The following is a 15669-nucleotide window of genomic DNA, read 5'->3' as shown; positions in this document are numbered from 1 at the left end:
GTCCCTGTTGGCACCATCACACATGGAGCTTTGGAGACCCACTCATGCCAGCACCCTGTCTTCCCCACCCACCGAATTCCCAACCCAGCCAGCCAGGAGATGCTCTAATTACTTCTGGGTAATTGGGTGCCTCTTACCATCACATCAGCCGTGTCTGCTTTCTACCAACCTTCATCCCACCGATGAGCGCACAGTGGACACAGCAGGAGAGAGGACACTGCAGGTTTTGGAGAAGGGAGAGCAAGGTTGGGAGTTCACACAGGTGGTCACAGAGCTCCGTGGTGATGCCATGGCCACCTCTCCTCATCACATGCTCAGGGTGGCCTTCGCTGCTAATTTTAAGCACTTCTAAGTATACAACTGCTAAATTTAGTCCCTCTGAGAGCAACATGAGCCCTGTGTGAAAGGCTGGGTTGCTGGTGACAGACACAGAGGAGTGAAGGGATGAGGTGGGATAGTCCTGCAAGGTTGTTCTGATGGGAGAGATGCAAACTTGAAGACCCCCATAGGAAAGGAGCATGAAAAACCACCATCAAGAAACAAGTCGAGAGAAGGGAACGGAGCTGGTGAGGGGCTGGAGCACAAGTGTGATGGGAGCGGCTGAGGGACCTGGGGGGTTCAGCTGGAGAACAGGAGCTGAGGGGAGACCTTCTGATCTCTGAACTGCCTGAAAGGAGCTTGGAGCCAGGGGGATCGGGCTCTGCTCCCCAGGAACAAGCGCCAGGAGCAGAGGAAACGGCCTCAAGTTGCACCAGGGGAGGTTGAGGTTGGATGTGGGAACAATTTCTTCCCCAAAGGGCTGTGGGGCATTGGAACAGGCTGCCCAGGGCAGTGCTGGAGTCACCATCCCTGGAGGGTTGGACAGACGGACATGAGGTTCTCAGGACATGGGGCAGTGGCAGGGGTGGGGAAATAGTTGGACTCAATGATCTTGAGGGTGTTTTCCAACCAAAATGATTCCATGATTCTATGATTCAGTCCATCCATCACTGCTGCTCCTCACCTCTCCTCCTCCACCCACCAGCCCTTGCACAGGTTTGCAGTTCACAGGCAAAGCAAAACCCCAGCAAAAAGAGGAATCGTGCCCCAACTTGCAGCAAGACCATCCCTTCCCACGCCTTGGAGGGCTCCCAAACTTCTGCCTGCACACTCCTCTTCATCAGGAGGTGCCTGTTTACATGTCCAGCTGTTTGTGTCCACTCTTGGGCTGCACATGGGATTGCAACACCACAGCACATTGCGCTGCAGGAGGAACACTTTGGGTTTTGCTGAGAAATGCTCAACCTCTCCAGACAAAAGCAGGTCCGTGGAACTGGGTGGTAAGATCAAGATGACGTCTCTTTCTCGTGGGGTGACCACCAGGACCCAAGGCACACAGAGAAACAAGCTGTGGAGAGAAGACTAAAAGCTGGGGTCCTGGGGCATTCAATTCTGAATGTGGCTTGAGACGTATCAAGTTCGCACTGACATAGGTCCCTATTCGGCAACAGGATGGTGAGAGCCTGGCCCAGGTTGGGCAGAGAGGTGGTGGATGAACCATCCCTGGAGACATCCCAGGCCAGGCTGGACGGGGCTCTGAGCAACCTGAGCTGGTGAAGATGTCCCTGCTCACGGCAGGGGGGGCACTAGGGCAGCCAGGAACATCCCTTCCACCCAAACTATTCTATGATTCTATGAAATGGACTAATTAACAAAGGGGTGCGCTGTGTACAAGTCCTCATGGAAGCTGTTAACCCAGGGAAGAAAAAAGCCAATCATCACACAGGTTAAACACTGACCCCAGCAGCGAGGACAGCCTGAAGTAGGCTCCAAAAGCAAAAAGCTGAGCTTCAGCCCCTCATGCTACAAAACCTCCCAGCAAGAAAACATCCTCTGAGGATTCAAGTGAGAATGTTACACCCACGCGGATCCAGGGATCACAAACCCTGATGATCTGTGAACTCTCCACATTTCCTGACTTTGCAACCAACTGCTCATCAGGACATACTGGAAGTTGGCATTGCTGCCCTTGGGCTTATGGTGGATTGAAGAAACATATGTCCGAGCAAATACTTGCCTACACAAGCAGAGAATTCTCCGAAGGAAACAAAGCACGCACACAAACACACATGCATATGCTTCAGTGACTAGAACTAGAATCCGTTTTAAAAATAAACAAGTTTTTTAGCAGGAAGCCTCTTTGGGTCAACACGGAATCCTCTCACTAAACCGAGGGGCAGCTTGAACACAGCACACAGATGGTTCCTCACTTAGAATTACCGAACAGTTTGGGTTGAAGGGACCTTCAAAGTTCATCCAGTGCCCCCCCTGCCATGAGCAGGGACATCTTCACCAGCTCAGGTTGCTCAGAGCCCCGTCCAGCCTGGCCTGGGATGTCTCCAGGGATGGTTCATCCACCACCTCTCTGCCCAACCTGGGCCAGGCTCTCACCACCCTCAGGGACAATTTCTTCCTCATGTCCAGCCTGAATCTCCCTCCTTTAGTTTAAAACACCTTTTATGGGACATATTTCTGACAGTGTGCTATCAGAATTCCCGATTTCCACATAGACATCTATAGGCAATTACCTCACAGCTCCACTGAGAGCCAGTTTGTCTCTACCCAGAAGGAAAGTTTAATCTCGGACACCTGCCCAAAGGTTTGTGTGGTGCACAGTAGGACAAGCTTGTTGCATTATCTTTATCCATTCACCACAAGTTGATTTCCAAAGCTTTTTCTTGTTAACTTCCCCTTTTCACCATTTTAATTTGTATCCATTATTATTTTTCAAGCTCATTTGAATGAGTTTCTAAGCAGTTCTACCCCATTATTGCAAGAGGTGTCACTGTCAGCGTTCCTTACCCTTGGCACTGGTGTTTAGTCTTCTCCTGGTTCACCAGCATCGCCCTCTCTGCCCAAAAAGTGGAGGAAAAAAACACTTCCACTGAAGAAAAAGAAGGGACACCTATTCAATCCACCTTCAAACCCTGGCTGGCAGTCCCCTAAAACAGAGTCTTCTGCTTTACTGCAGAAATAGTTCAATGTAAGAGCAAATCTTGCTGATAAACCAAATACATTTATACACAACTGGGCAAAATCTGAACACGAAGGGACATGGGGATACTCACGGTGCATCAGAGGCTCTGAGGTGCTACCTCCTCTCAGACAAAGGAAAGAGCATTTTGGTGTAAGACGCAACATCCCCGCAGGGAAAATTCAGCTTTCCAAGCTGTATCCTACGGTCTCGGCTCTTCAGAGATGACCCAGGGCTGCCCAGCTTTTATTTGGACTAAGTATAAATCTCAGATAATTTCATTTAACAAGTTCTAATTGAAGCCCATGTCAGGTATTATAATACATGCAGACCCCAAGGAAAATACCTTTTAAATCCAGATGTAATATGATTGAGCCAAGCTGGAGGGAATGGCCTTGACCTCCCTGAGGAAACTCTTCAACATCCATCTGTCATTCAGACTTTTGCACCTTTTTTCTAGGGTTAGGGGGTGAAATTCTCACCTGTTTTGGATACTGATGTCTAGATGGAGTTTCATCACAGAGCAGTTAAAAAATGCTGCATCCCACCATTCTCCTCCTTGCCTACACTCCTACATATGTCTGCATGTTTTCTCCACTGGGACTAGCTGCCCCAGTTACAGCTGTAAACTCAAGCTCTATCTGCATTACCAAGGTAGTTTCAGGGTTTTACTTTGCACTTTAGTCTGGTGCACGAGCATGAAAGCTCCTTCCACAGAGTTGTTCAAGCACTTTTGAAGGACAAGTGATGGGTTAAACTTTGACGTTCCCTTTACATGCTGCACCATAGATGGGCAGCTCCTGGAGAAACGTTCCTGGTTTAATTTCCTTCGATAACTCCCCACGGGCTGGCTCAGTGAAGCCAGAGGGAAGATAAAATTCCCCTGGGAAATTATAGGCAGATTTCCTGAAGCACAAGCTGAAAGACACATGACAAATGGAGTTAAACATGTACCGAAACAGAGTGATTTCTGTGCTAATCCAGGCAAGACTCTGCCTCCAAGGTGTAATTCTTTGAAGAAAGAGTTAAAATCAACTGGTACATCGAGTATCCAGATCTACCTCAAGATCCTCCTACTCCAAATTCTGCAGGAAGGAAGAAAAACCTTATTTTTATAACAATGAATAAAAGAGTCAGAAGACAACGAGTGAAGTGTCCAGGAAGTACCAAAGCACCCAAGTCTTTTTATTACAACATTTATTTCAGTATCGAAGGCACTTACAATGCAGAAAGAAAAAAACCTGATAGGCACCAAAAGTGAAGTTAGAATTAAAATGACAAAGAAACAGTTTACCAGACAAAAGGAGCACCCTTCCCTGTTAACAATACAGCACGTGGAAATGAAGCTATTCATGACTAACTTTTTAAACAGTTAGGGCTCTTTTTTTTTTTAATAGAAAAAAGATAAAGGCTGCTCTACTGTGAACTGAAGTTAAGAAAAGAAAAGAACCCCCGCACACACCTGCACAAGGATTTGGGAGTTGGTGGTGTTGACAAATATGGGGCTTTTCAGTTCCGGCACTGCAGGAGGTCCTGGTACATCTCGATGAGGCGAGCGGCCTCTCTCTGCCCGGAAAGCACAGCACCGTGGGTCGTGGAATAGTATTTCCTGTGAGTGGCCTCCCCTGAAAACATCACCTGCATGGGCTGGGGAGGAGGAGAAGAGCAGAACAACTCAGCAGCACTTACCAGAAAGCAGATGTGAGGCTAAAAGGAGATAAAACTTTCTGTGCTCTCCCACATCCCCACGAGGTGACACAGAGGTTTGAGAGCTCTGGTTCTCAAACACCAAATGTGGTGCAGCATGGGAACAGGCAAGCACACGGTTGTCACCGTCATAGAATCACAGAACAGTTTGGGTTGAAGGGACCTTCCCACCTCCCCCAGTGCCCCCCCTGCCATGACAGGGACATCTTCACCAGCTCAGGTTGCTCAGAGCCCCGTCCAGCCTGGCCTGGGATGTCTCCAGGGATGGTTCATCCACCACCTCTCTGCCCAACCTGGGCCAGGCTCTCACCACCCTCACACCCAACAATGTCTTCCTCATGTCCAGCCTGAATCTCCCTCCTTTAGTTTAAAACCATCACCCTTGTCCTATCAAATGTCAAGCTCATCCTCATTGCTGTGCCTTCACAGAGCTGTTTGCAGGTCTGAGTCATCATCACAGAGCCAGACACCGGCTCTGATAACCTCAAACAAATCTACAGAAGTCACTGAGCACCATAATTCTCCAACAATTCCTCTTATTGCTCCCTCATATTATACTTTAGCCTTTGCGCATTAAGGATTTGTTTTTCTGGACAGCACTTTCAGAAGGAAAAATAACCGTCTTATCTGTGACCGTCCCCCTGTGCTGGGTACTGGGGAAGGCAAACCTCAAATCCTGGGGTCAGTTTTGGTCCCCTCACACCAAGAAAGGCCTTGAGGTGCTGAAACGAGCTGAGAGAAGGGAACGGAGCTGGTGAGGGGCTGGAGCACAAGTGTGATGGAGCGGCTGAGGGACCTGGGGGGTTCAGCTGGAGAACAGGAGCTGAGGGGAGACCTTCTGATCTCTGAGCTGCCTGAAAGGAGCTTGGAGCCAGGGGGGTCGGGCTCTGCTCCCCAGGAACAAGCGCCAGGAGCAGAGGAAACGGCCTCAAGTTGCACCAGGGGAGGTTGAGGTTGGATGTGGGAACAATTTCTTCCCCAAAGGGCTGTGGGGCATTGGAACAGGCTGCCCAGGGCAGTGCTGGAGTCACCAGCCCTGGAGGGTTGGACAGACGGACATGAGGTTCTCAGGGACATGGGTAGTGGTGGACTTGGCCATGTTAAGTTAACGGCTGGACCTGACAATCTTAAATGTCTTTTCTAAAATGATTCTATGATCCAAAACCCACAGGGTGAGACACAGTGTCTAATCTCTTACATCAATAGTTAGACGCCTACTGCCAACACAGAAAGATCTCCTAATACGCACCTCTGACACATGGACGAGGTGAAATCCCGGATATATTATTTGTCCAGATAGGGAAAGAATAAAAATGTGGAAAACACACTACTGAAGGCCCAACAAGAGAATGTCTCTTTCAACCTTCCCCCCAAAAACCCTGCCCACCCTCACGTTAGTTTTCTTGCCATAGAACCAATTTGGGCCCTACTTACCGCAGTTTTGGAGCTTTCAGCATAAGGCAGTGGTTTAGCAAGTTTCTCTACATCAGCCCCACTAGACCCGACTTGGGTGTAAGAGTAGGATCCACGGAAATGGGGATTGCTGCCCCAGGAGGACCGCAGGATCCGGCGAGGTTTCGGAATGTTGGGATTCCCTGGGTGGAAAGAAGGAGAAGACAAAACGTCAGACAGTGTCCAAGAGAAGACACGGCAATGCCTGTGCAAGGTGTGGGCTGGCACGAATTCAGCCTGATCTATTGAAAATACATCCTAGCAGAGCCTGCAGGCTACAGGGAAGAGGCCCTAAGCCTGATCTATTTTTTATCACTAAGTATTTATATAAAGAAATAGCATCCCTTTTAATCTCAGCTGCAGTCTTCCATTTTGGGAAAGATCATTAAAATGTTTATGTTCCTAAAAGACTGGGGAGCCTCAGGGCACCCTGGTCACCCTCTGGTTGAAAATACGGAGCATCTCCTGGCCTCATTTGCCCCGGGGAGCCTGGTGGTGATCAAGCATAGGACTGATCTCACATAATTTTAGGTATTTAATTGGGTGCTCAATCTAAATTGGATGTTTAGGTAGTCGTGTGAGAGAGGTGTGGGTAAGGATGTCAGAGGGCAAACCCTAATTAAGTGGAGCCATAGGAAAACCTGTCAAAAGTTCTCAAAATCTGTATTACTTGGTCCAACCACTGACCAGTTGCCCCCGAAACGAACCTGAAATTCAACTGACCCATTTTTTGGGATGCACACGACATGGAAAGAAGGTTTTTGAGGCCGGAAGTAGGATTTTTAGATTGCTGTAGGATTTCCACTGCTAAGAGGATGTAGGACCTAGAGGTGGGGGGCACTTGAGTGCACCAATGGGGCCATCATCAGCCACTGTCCCATCCCCAAGATTACAGGAGCACACGGGATCCAGGACTGTGGCCAAGGCAGCTGGTGGCACAAGAGCCTCAGGCAGAACTGAAATAGGGAGGGTCATTCTTTGGAGACCCTCTTGCTAGGCTGGTTTGAGATCATCTCAGTGTCATTGACTGGGATCTTGTTACCCTCCTGTGGTCATATCTGGGCAAGAGAGGAACGGGGAGATGCTACATGGAAAATTGCAATGAAGATAAATTGTCTCTGCAGCAAAGCCGAAACGCACCCTTGAGGAAACCTCACATATCCAGGAAATGTTCAGCTACCTGGGTTGAGTCTAAGTCTTCTCCACTGAGAAGGTTACCAAGCACTGGAACAGGCTGCCCAGGGCAGTGCTGGAACACCATCCCTGGAGGGGTTTAGAAGATGTGTAGATGTGGTGCTTAGGGACACGGTTTAGTGGTGAACTCAGCCATGTGAGGTTTACAGTTCAATATGATGATCTTTAAGATTTCTAAGAGACTGACAGCACAAGAAGGAAGAGTAATTTAGACATGTTCGCATCTTGCACAGTTCCTGTACCTGCTTCAGACCCTGAAGCGCTTGAGAATACTTAGGCTGCTATGAAGACGATCCAAATTCCCCCACTTTCTTTATCAAAGCTTAGAGAGGGAGACATCCAACTGCAAAGACTAGTTAGGCATTACTTCATTTAGTTCTACTAAACAGTTATTTAGTTGTACTTTTAATTCCTCAAAACTAGGAGCAGGTTACATCCCTGGTTCAGCTACGGCTTTTAGGAGTATCGTGTGTCAACCAGAACTATGAAATACGAGGCCGAAAGAGAGCAAAAGGCCCTGGATAGCTTGCCAGATCACACTTTCTAACAACATCCCAGATCAAAATATAGCACAGACTAGAAAACGAATATACCCTGCAAACAAAATACATCCTATGCCTCAATGTTGTTTCAGGAGTAACAATTTAGCATAACAAAGCCTCTAAAAAAAGCTCTTGTGAGAATCTTCAAAGCAGGAATGCCTGGGATGGAAGTGAAAAGCCCAAGGGAGGCCGAGAACAAGGAGCTCTCAGATGCGTCAAGGAAATAAGTTATCGTGTTTTATTTTTAAGGGTTGTGGGAAGGCCCAGGAGAACACACCATGAAAGCTGTTAGACAACAGGGCCAAAGCAGTCATCCATCACTTCGCATTACACAAAAACAATCACAAAATGGATTTTCAAATGAAACGAGTCTCTGCAGTGGGGTGGTGGTGCCTCTTCTGTAGCTGGTGCATGTTCTCTGGTTCCACTGTCAAGGTACGCAGAAGATTTTCAATACAGGGGTCAAGTAAGGTGTTGATAAAAAGATGATTAACATCAGGAATACGCAGTGTTGCAAGCAATGAGATGAGGGCTTGCCAGCCTGCAGATAAGACCACAGATCTACTGAAAGACTGAAATTTGTTAACAAAAGGGTCATCAGCCCAATCAACAATTGTATAAATCCATCAATATTTAATAGAGCAATTATTCAGACTGCTAAAAGCACCAGTTCTGTCTCTCTCTAGTGTTTCCCGTGGATGACCTTGTGCTGTGTACACAAGCAGGTGAACAGCAGCCTTCCCACCAGGGAATTCTTCATGTAGCAACTTCATCACAAGAGAAACTGCAGCACAGCGACACGAAGCGTGTGGCCCCGGACAGATGGCAGAAATTCACGCAGAGATGCCCACGCCAGCTGCCAGCATGGAGTGGCGCTAAGGAGCCTGGGCATGTGGATATTAGGAAATAATTCCTCCCCAAAGGGCTGTGGGGCATTGGAACAGGCTGCCCAGGGCAGTGCTGGAGTCACCATCCCTGGAGGGGATGAACAGACGGACATGAGGGTCTCAAGACATGGGGTAGTGCCAGGGGTGGGCTAACGGCTGCACTTGATGATCTTGAGGGTCTCTTCCAAACAAAATGATTCTATGATTCTGTGAAAACGCATCTGTACAGCTCCCAGAACCAAAGCCAATTTCCTTCCCCAGCAGCACGCTGTGTGGTGCAGAGGTACCAGCTCTCGTGAGCTCCTTTAAGGCTCTCCAGCACATCCGAGCATGTTGAAGCATATTGACCCCCCATTGCGGGGTCAATACTACTCATCACCCTACTCCTAGATGGGTAAACACATGCCTTTGGCTACACATAAAAGTAACAATACAGATGTGGAAACTTTTAAGTATCTACTGTCCAAAAAGAGATAAAAAGGCTAAAAAAGGACCTTCGCCTTCACTGAAATAGGAGGGCATCTATGTTTATGCCACAGATTCTCACTTCTGAAGCTATGTTTGTCATTCCTGGAGACATCCCAGGCCAGGCTAGATGGGGCTCTGAGCAACCTGAGCTGGTGAAGATGTCCCTGCTCATGGCAGGGGGGGCATGGGGGAGCTGGGAAGGTCCCTTCAGCCCAAACCATTCTGTGATTCTATGAACTCCATGTGCCTCAAACAACCCTGTTTTTATTCAGCTACTGCACACTGATTGGTTATGGGGCTGACTATGAGACACAGCATTATCATGAAATCAACGCACAGATCTAAATGAAGACACCCAAATTTAGTTGTCTACCTGAGAGCGGGGTATCTAAGATCCCATCAAGGCCAACAGAGAACTGTGGTACTACACATTCTCTAGTGTCTGCAGCCACCAGAGAGACATTGGAGCATCCCAGACATCCACAGGAGCTGGTAGATATGATGCAGAACCTAAAAGAGATCCATTCCCCTGTAGAGAAATAGCTGGAGGACGGGGAGGACAACTCAAGGCATCACCAGCTGCAGCTTGACACATCAGTGAGTCCTTCAGAAGGGAGCAGGTCTGCAATTCCTGCCTTCTGGCTTCCAACACTCCGAGCTGAGCCAACAAAGAAAGCAGAGCAAGACTTCTAATTGTCCCAAGGCATCCCATTTAATCAGATTTAGAGGATGCTGCTTTACAGCCATCCAGCTGTGAAGAGCAGCAGTTGTCAATGGTTCTTAGGTAAGAACAATCCTCAGAGCTTTGTACAGCAAAGCCAGATAATCCACAACACTAACCTGCATGTGAAATTTAAGGTCAGGGACAGATCATCTCCTCTCAGAGAGAAATTCTCAGTGTGAAATAACACCAAGTCTAAAAGAACGGATTTAACATAGGACTGGTCTAAGACCCTCTGAAGCCAACACAAAGGCTTCCCTGAGCAACAGACTGGGAAAATACAGCTGAAGATGGGAACCCACTTGGATAATGCATTAATTCTTTAATAGAAGAATAAGAAATAAGAACATGGGGGGCTTTATACTCAGAACATTAAAGCTACAAAAGGCAAAGTGAACATTATAAGGCTCATACTCCCTAGTCTCATCACTGAATGTAAGGCTCTCTCTATACTCAGTAGATAAAAGCTTCTACAGAAGGTGTCACAGAGCACCAGGTGAGCTGTGGAAGATCTGAACTGCCTTATGAAAGAGTCTTTGCACTGAGCCTAGGAACTTCAGATGACTAATTTCCCAACTCAGTTAGTTGACTTACATGAAGTTGGGTGGTGGGAAAAGCTTTAAAAGCTGGCTCAGGTCGTGCTAACCGGACCAGAGCAGACCAGTCTTTTTCAGAAATGATCACAGTTAGAGAGAAGGCTGCTTTGGCCCCCCACAACCAGTCCTTAGCTGGTCTATCCCACTCTAGCACTCCCAAGAAACGGATTAGTGGAGAAGACGGAGCATGGAGAGCTGAACATGCTTCTCTGTTTCAGCCCAGACTAGGCTTAAGGTCCTGCTTCTTTTGTGAACCTGCAAGGGAAAACAGGCGAGCAAGAGTAACAGAATAAACCCGGCTACCTTAGCGAGGCCACCCTGAAACAGCTGTGAAACGATTTTCTACAAACTAACAAGATTATGGGGCAGAAAGTGCAACAGGTCACGTTGCATAATGTGTGCTGCAAGGACAAGTTTTCTTCTCGCAGTTTTGAGCAGATGCATAAAATGTTCCCTGCAAGGCAAGGTAAATTCAGTGTGAAGTTCTCCAGGGTTAGATAAGCCAGGATTAGCAGAGGGCTGAGCTAGAGCTCGCACTGCTGAAGGGTCTGATGGGCAGTGACCAGGTGCAGTATCAGCTGGAACACCAACTGCAGCACATACCAATGACCCAGCGCCAACATATATCCACCCTGGGAGGAAGAGAGGAACATCCAACACATGTAAACAATAACAACAGCGTAGGAGCCCACGAAAGAAGAGGGAGAGTGTTCTCCCATCTGCCAAACTAAGACAGACCCAAAGAGCCAAATTCCTACTGAGGAATCAAAGTGGTTTAGAAAAAAAGAGGTCTTGCTGCAACAAAGACGGTTGTTTGTATGCTCTGGGAGACGTCGTCACTGAAACAACTTGGCCTCAAAGAGAAGAGCCGCCTGCTACGCCTGTGTAGGGCAGCAGCTGGCCTTTTGAGGTCAGGAGGAAAGAAGCTGTGTATGTACTGATGTTGTAACATAACGAAGGGATACCCAACACCGCTGAAAACAAACAGCTCGGGAGGGAGAAGCTGCCTGGAGTCAAGCATTCACCGATTCATCCCACTTCTCCGCAGGCTGCTGGGGAGCCACAGGTTCATCTTCCAACATCAACACAACAGAAACAAGCTGAAACGAGGTTTCAGTTTTGGTTGCTGCATTTGGGTTTCTGAATCCAGTGTCTACGCTAAGATTTCTGAAGAAAGCAGTAAAACCTATTATAAAGCCTTTTTGACAGTAGCCAGTTATGTGGGCAGTCCTGAGCTTCACAGAATCCCAGCCTGGTTGGGGTTGAAGGGACCTCTGGAGATCATCCAGTCCAACCCACCTGCTCACGCAGGGTCACCAGAGCAGATCACACAGGGTCGTGTCCAGGCGGGTTTGAATGTCTCAGAGAAGGAGACTCAACAACCTCTCTGGGCAACCTGGGCCAGGGCTCTGGCACCTCAAACTGAAGAAGTTTCTCCTCATATTCAGACAGAATATGTGTTTCAGTCCTGTGCTTCAGTCTGTGCCCGTTGCCCCTCATCCTGTCATTGGGCACCACTGAACAGAGTCTGGTCCATCCTCTGACACCCACCCTGGAGATACTGATCAGCACTGATGAGATCCCCTCTCAGCTTCTCTTCTCCAGGCTGAACAGCCCCAGCTCTCTCAGTCTCTTCTCATAAGAAAGATGTTCCAGACCCCTCATCATCTTCATAGCCTGCCACTGCACTCCATCCAGTAATTCCTTGTCCTTAAAACCCTTTCTCTAGATCCCCATGCTGTTGGTAGAAAATAATTTGAAAGCACGAGGGAAAGCTACACTTCTGAAGGCAAATTTCTTCGGTTAATTGGAGGTTCACAGACAAGAGGTGAGGCTGGAAACCCACTGGGTGTTGAGATTTGGCTAACAAGCTATCAGATATAAATAGCTCAATCATGGGGCGTATCTCTAGAAGAGCATAAAATACATCTAATCTTGGAGGATGCTGCTCTTATAATTGCTTGTAATTATGTATAAATCCAAAATCCTTATTTCAAGAGTGTCAGTGAGTCAATCACTATTTCTTTTAGTGTTACTACCTGACAGTTGCACAGGAGATCTCAAAGAAGCCTGTAGACGCAAAAAGGCCTTTCCTTGGGAAGGTGTGCAAGCTCTAGAGAAGTGACTGCAGACAAACTAAGGCTCAGTGTGTTCAAATATTGCTACTTTTGGTGATTCCATAATGGACTTTCTCAACAAAATACACATAAGATCTGTCTTGCTACGACCCTTTAATGTGATGTGTGCTCAGTATATGTGAAATCTGCGAAGTCCAGGATAGTGTAGGTGAGGCACCCAGAAAATGGAAGTTCTCAAGATGACTTGGAAATTCAAGCCAATGAGATTTCCACATTGCCTCAAGGTGAGTGGAAGTCAGGGATGAGATTCAATCACCCCATCTCAGTTGATCTAAACAAGTTCAACTCCCCTGGCTCTAAAAGAGCTTTCCACAGCTGAGATCAGGAGCACTGAGCTCCAGCTGCTAAAGAGTTATTTGTGATTAAATAAAGCAGAGGATGTGGAATCCTCAAGCACTTCTACCCACCACTTCCTGAGCCCGTTATCAGTGTGTCTGTATAAATAGCTTTCAGGCACACCCAAGCAGGAGGTACAGGCACAGCCCAGTCAAAAGGACATAAAATGCCAAAGAACTAAAAATTACTTTAGTGCATTTCCTTCCTAGCAGTTATTCCACACCCCAGCCCCGCTCTCCCTCTCTTCACCACTCACCAAAGGAACCAGAGCATGGCTGACCTGTAAATTTACGTAGCATCTCGGTACAGGTTTCCGCCACGGTTTCATCATCGCACTTCTCCATAATCAAAGCCTCTTCTCCACAGATCCAGCCGCTCAGGACGTGGCCGTACCTCTCTGGTGGGTAGAGCACGTCAAAACTGCAGATCTTCTTGTACCACAGCTCCTCGGGATAAGTCAAGCTCTCACTCTCTGCCTCATCTTCCCAGACAAACTGGATGCTGTTGCACTCGGAGCTCCAGAAAGGCTCTTCAAACTCCAGGAAAATCTTGTCAGTCGTATTGATCCCTAGTTTCTCAATGGCCATCACCTTGTCCTCAGGCAAGCGAGGATGAAACAGGGTCTCGTGGCGTTTCTTCAAGACTCCCAGGGACACAGTCACAATGACGTGGTCAGCTGGGATGAACTCACAGTCTTCGCACTCCACGAAGACATCGGAGCCCTTGTCCTCCTCGGGGAGGTCACTGTTGTGGTCAGCCACCCTCTCAATCTCCTTGCTGACCGACTGGTTCCAGTGGATGCACTTGACCGGCTTGCGAAGCTGGATGACAGACTCGGGAATGGAGCGGGCCAAAATCTCCACGATTTTAATGAAACCGCAAGGGATGATGTGATGAGCCCCAGGGATTTCGGTCCATTCCCCAAATTCACTGAGCGAGACTTCATCCATGCTGTGGGAGCTGCTCTCACAACTCTCTACCTAAGGAAAAGAAACACAAAAGCAATGTCGCCACAGAGCAACTCATTTTGCCACAGAACAACATTGCAAGGGCACAGAGGAGCTGCGCAAACTGGGAGTCCTGAATCCCACTCTTAATCCACATTATTTTTGCTAGTAAAGAAGCCTTTAGCCACAGGTTCTAACAAAAATCAATCCTTGGCCTTCCCGCCAACCGGAGAAGCCACTATGTCATGGTAAAAAGCTGCATCAGCTTGGGTTGCGTTGGCCACGGTTGCATCATCCAGAGTTCAGAGATGATGTCTTTGCTTCTGCGTGACTCTGAGTCACAGTTCTGACAGTTTTCTGTCATTTAAAAGCCACTTTACTTGCCAGGGACTGGCTGCTCGGTGCTCCTGCAACAGAAGCTGGAGCTATGTTAATCAGATGCTCTTTCCAATGTTAATAGATGTTCCCATGAGGAGCCAGGAGAAACTATTGGCAGCAGTTTCTGCCGCCTGGAGCTTACAACGTGCTGTCAAACAGTCAGCAATCAGCAAGCGAACAACCTGCCAGAGGTGAGAGGAACCTACGCAGAAGGAACTGGAGGAGACAGAAAAGGGAAATGCCAAGACTGCGTCTGATTCACTTGATGTGATTATCAAAGCTCTAGATTCGAAACCTGCTGGTTAATGTTTGCAGGATTATCAGGTGTAACTGTAGCTTCCAGCAATCCTGGAACAAAGGCAGGATGTTCAGCCTTGTGATAAGTTTCTAATGATAATACTGATGCAGGGGACACAGCGATCTTAAAATCTTCAAATCACCAGAGTCACAATGATTCGCATGCTGTAATTCTTTAACCACTTTAGGCAAAGGGAACGTTATGATTCCTTGCCTCACCCTGTTGGTCAGTTTTCCAGCTCTTTACACACTGTAATGACATGTCTGGAAACCTGGCAAGCCTTGACCTCCCCTGTGGAGATTACCGCAGGACAGTAAACTCTGTGCCGGGCTAAGATATCAAGCAAACAAGTCAAAGTTGCACTAAGTAGTTCACAAACAGGTGTTTGGTCCTTCCTGGTCATTGCCCAGTGACTCCAGTGAAGATTGAGCAAGGACAGGCCCAGGTCACCAGCAGCTAGGTCTTGAAGAAGACCTGTCCTCTGAGTGTGCTGTGGTTCCACCCCATCCGATGACTCCAACACCCACCCAGGGTCAGTTCTGCTGGCCCACGATACCTACTCTGTACCTACACTTTGCCTGAGACAGCCGGTAATCCCCGCTCTCTCAGCAACAACCCTGATCTAATAGTCTTAAGTATCAGAAGCTTTGTTGTTCTCAGGTATTTACAAATGAGAAGGGATTTGCAAGGGCTGTGGAAAAGTCTCTGGCTTCAGCAACCTGTAGCAACCACAGAATCGACTGGGTTGGAAAAGCCCTCAGAGATCATCAAGTCCAGCCCTTGGTCCAGCTCCAGTCCATTGACTAGATCATGGCACTAAGTGCCATGGCCAATCTCAGTTTAAAAACCTCCAGGGCCGGTGAGTCCAGCACCTCCCTGGGCAGCCATTCCAATGCCTGACCACTCTCTGCAAAGAATTGCTTTCTAATCTCCAGCCTCAATTTCCCCTGGCAGAGTTGAAGCCCATGGCCCCTTGTCCTATTGCTGACTGC

The 15669-nt window shown here is 47.9% G+C and overlaps 1 protein-coding gene across 2 annotated transcripts in view; it reads right to left on the bottom strand.

Moving 5' to 3' along the window:
- Nucleotides 1-4161: 4161 nt before the first annotated feature.
- Nucleotides 4162-15669, bottom strand: part of SMOX (spermine oxidase) — a 71574-nt gene continuing 60066 nt past the window's right edge. For both annotated transcript variants that reach the window (XM_065060242.1, XM_065060241.1), the window contains exons 5-7: nucleotides 13335-14034; nucleotides 6155-6315; nucleotides 4162-4660 (exon numbers count right to left, since the gene is read on the bottom strand). In XM_065060242.1, the coding sequence (XP_064916314.1) occupies nucleotides 4523-4660; nucleotides 6155-6315; nucleotides 13335-14034 (999 nt within the window). In that variant the 3' untranslated portion in view covers nucleotides 4162-4522. The remainder of the gene's footprint in view (nucleotides 4661-6154; nucleotides 6316-13334; nucleotides 14035-15669) is intronic.

This window comes from Columba livia, chromosome 4 (genome assembly GCF_036013475.1).
Source record: "Columba livia isolate bColLiv1 breed racing homer chromosome 4, bColLiv1.pat.W.v2, whole genome shotgun sequence".
In the NCBI taxonomy this organism is placed as follows: domain Eukaryota; kingdom Metazoa; phylum Chordata; class Aves; order Columbiformes; family Columbidae; genus Columba; species Columba livia.
This window is presented reverse-complemented; position numbering and strand designations above follow the sequence as displayed.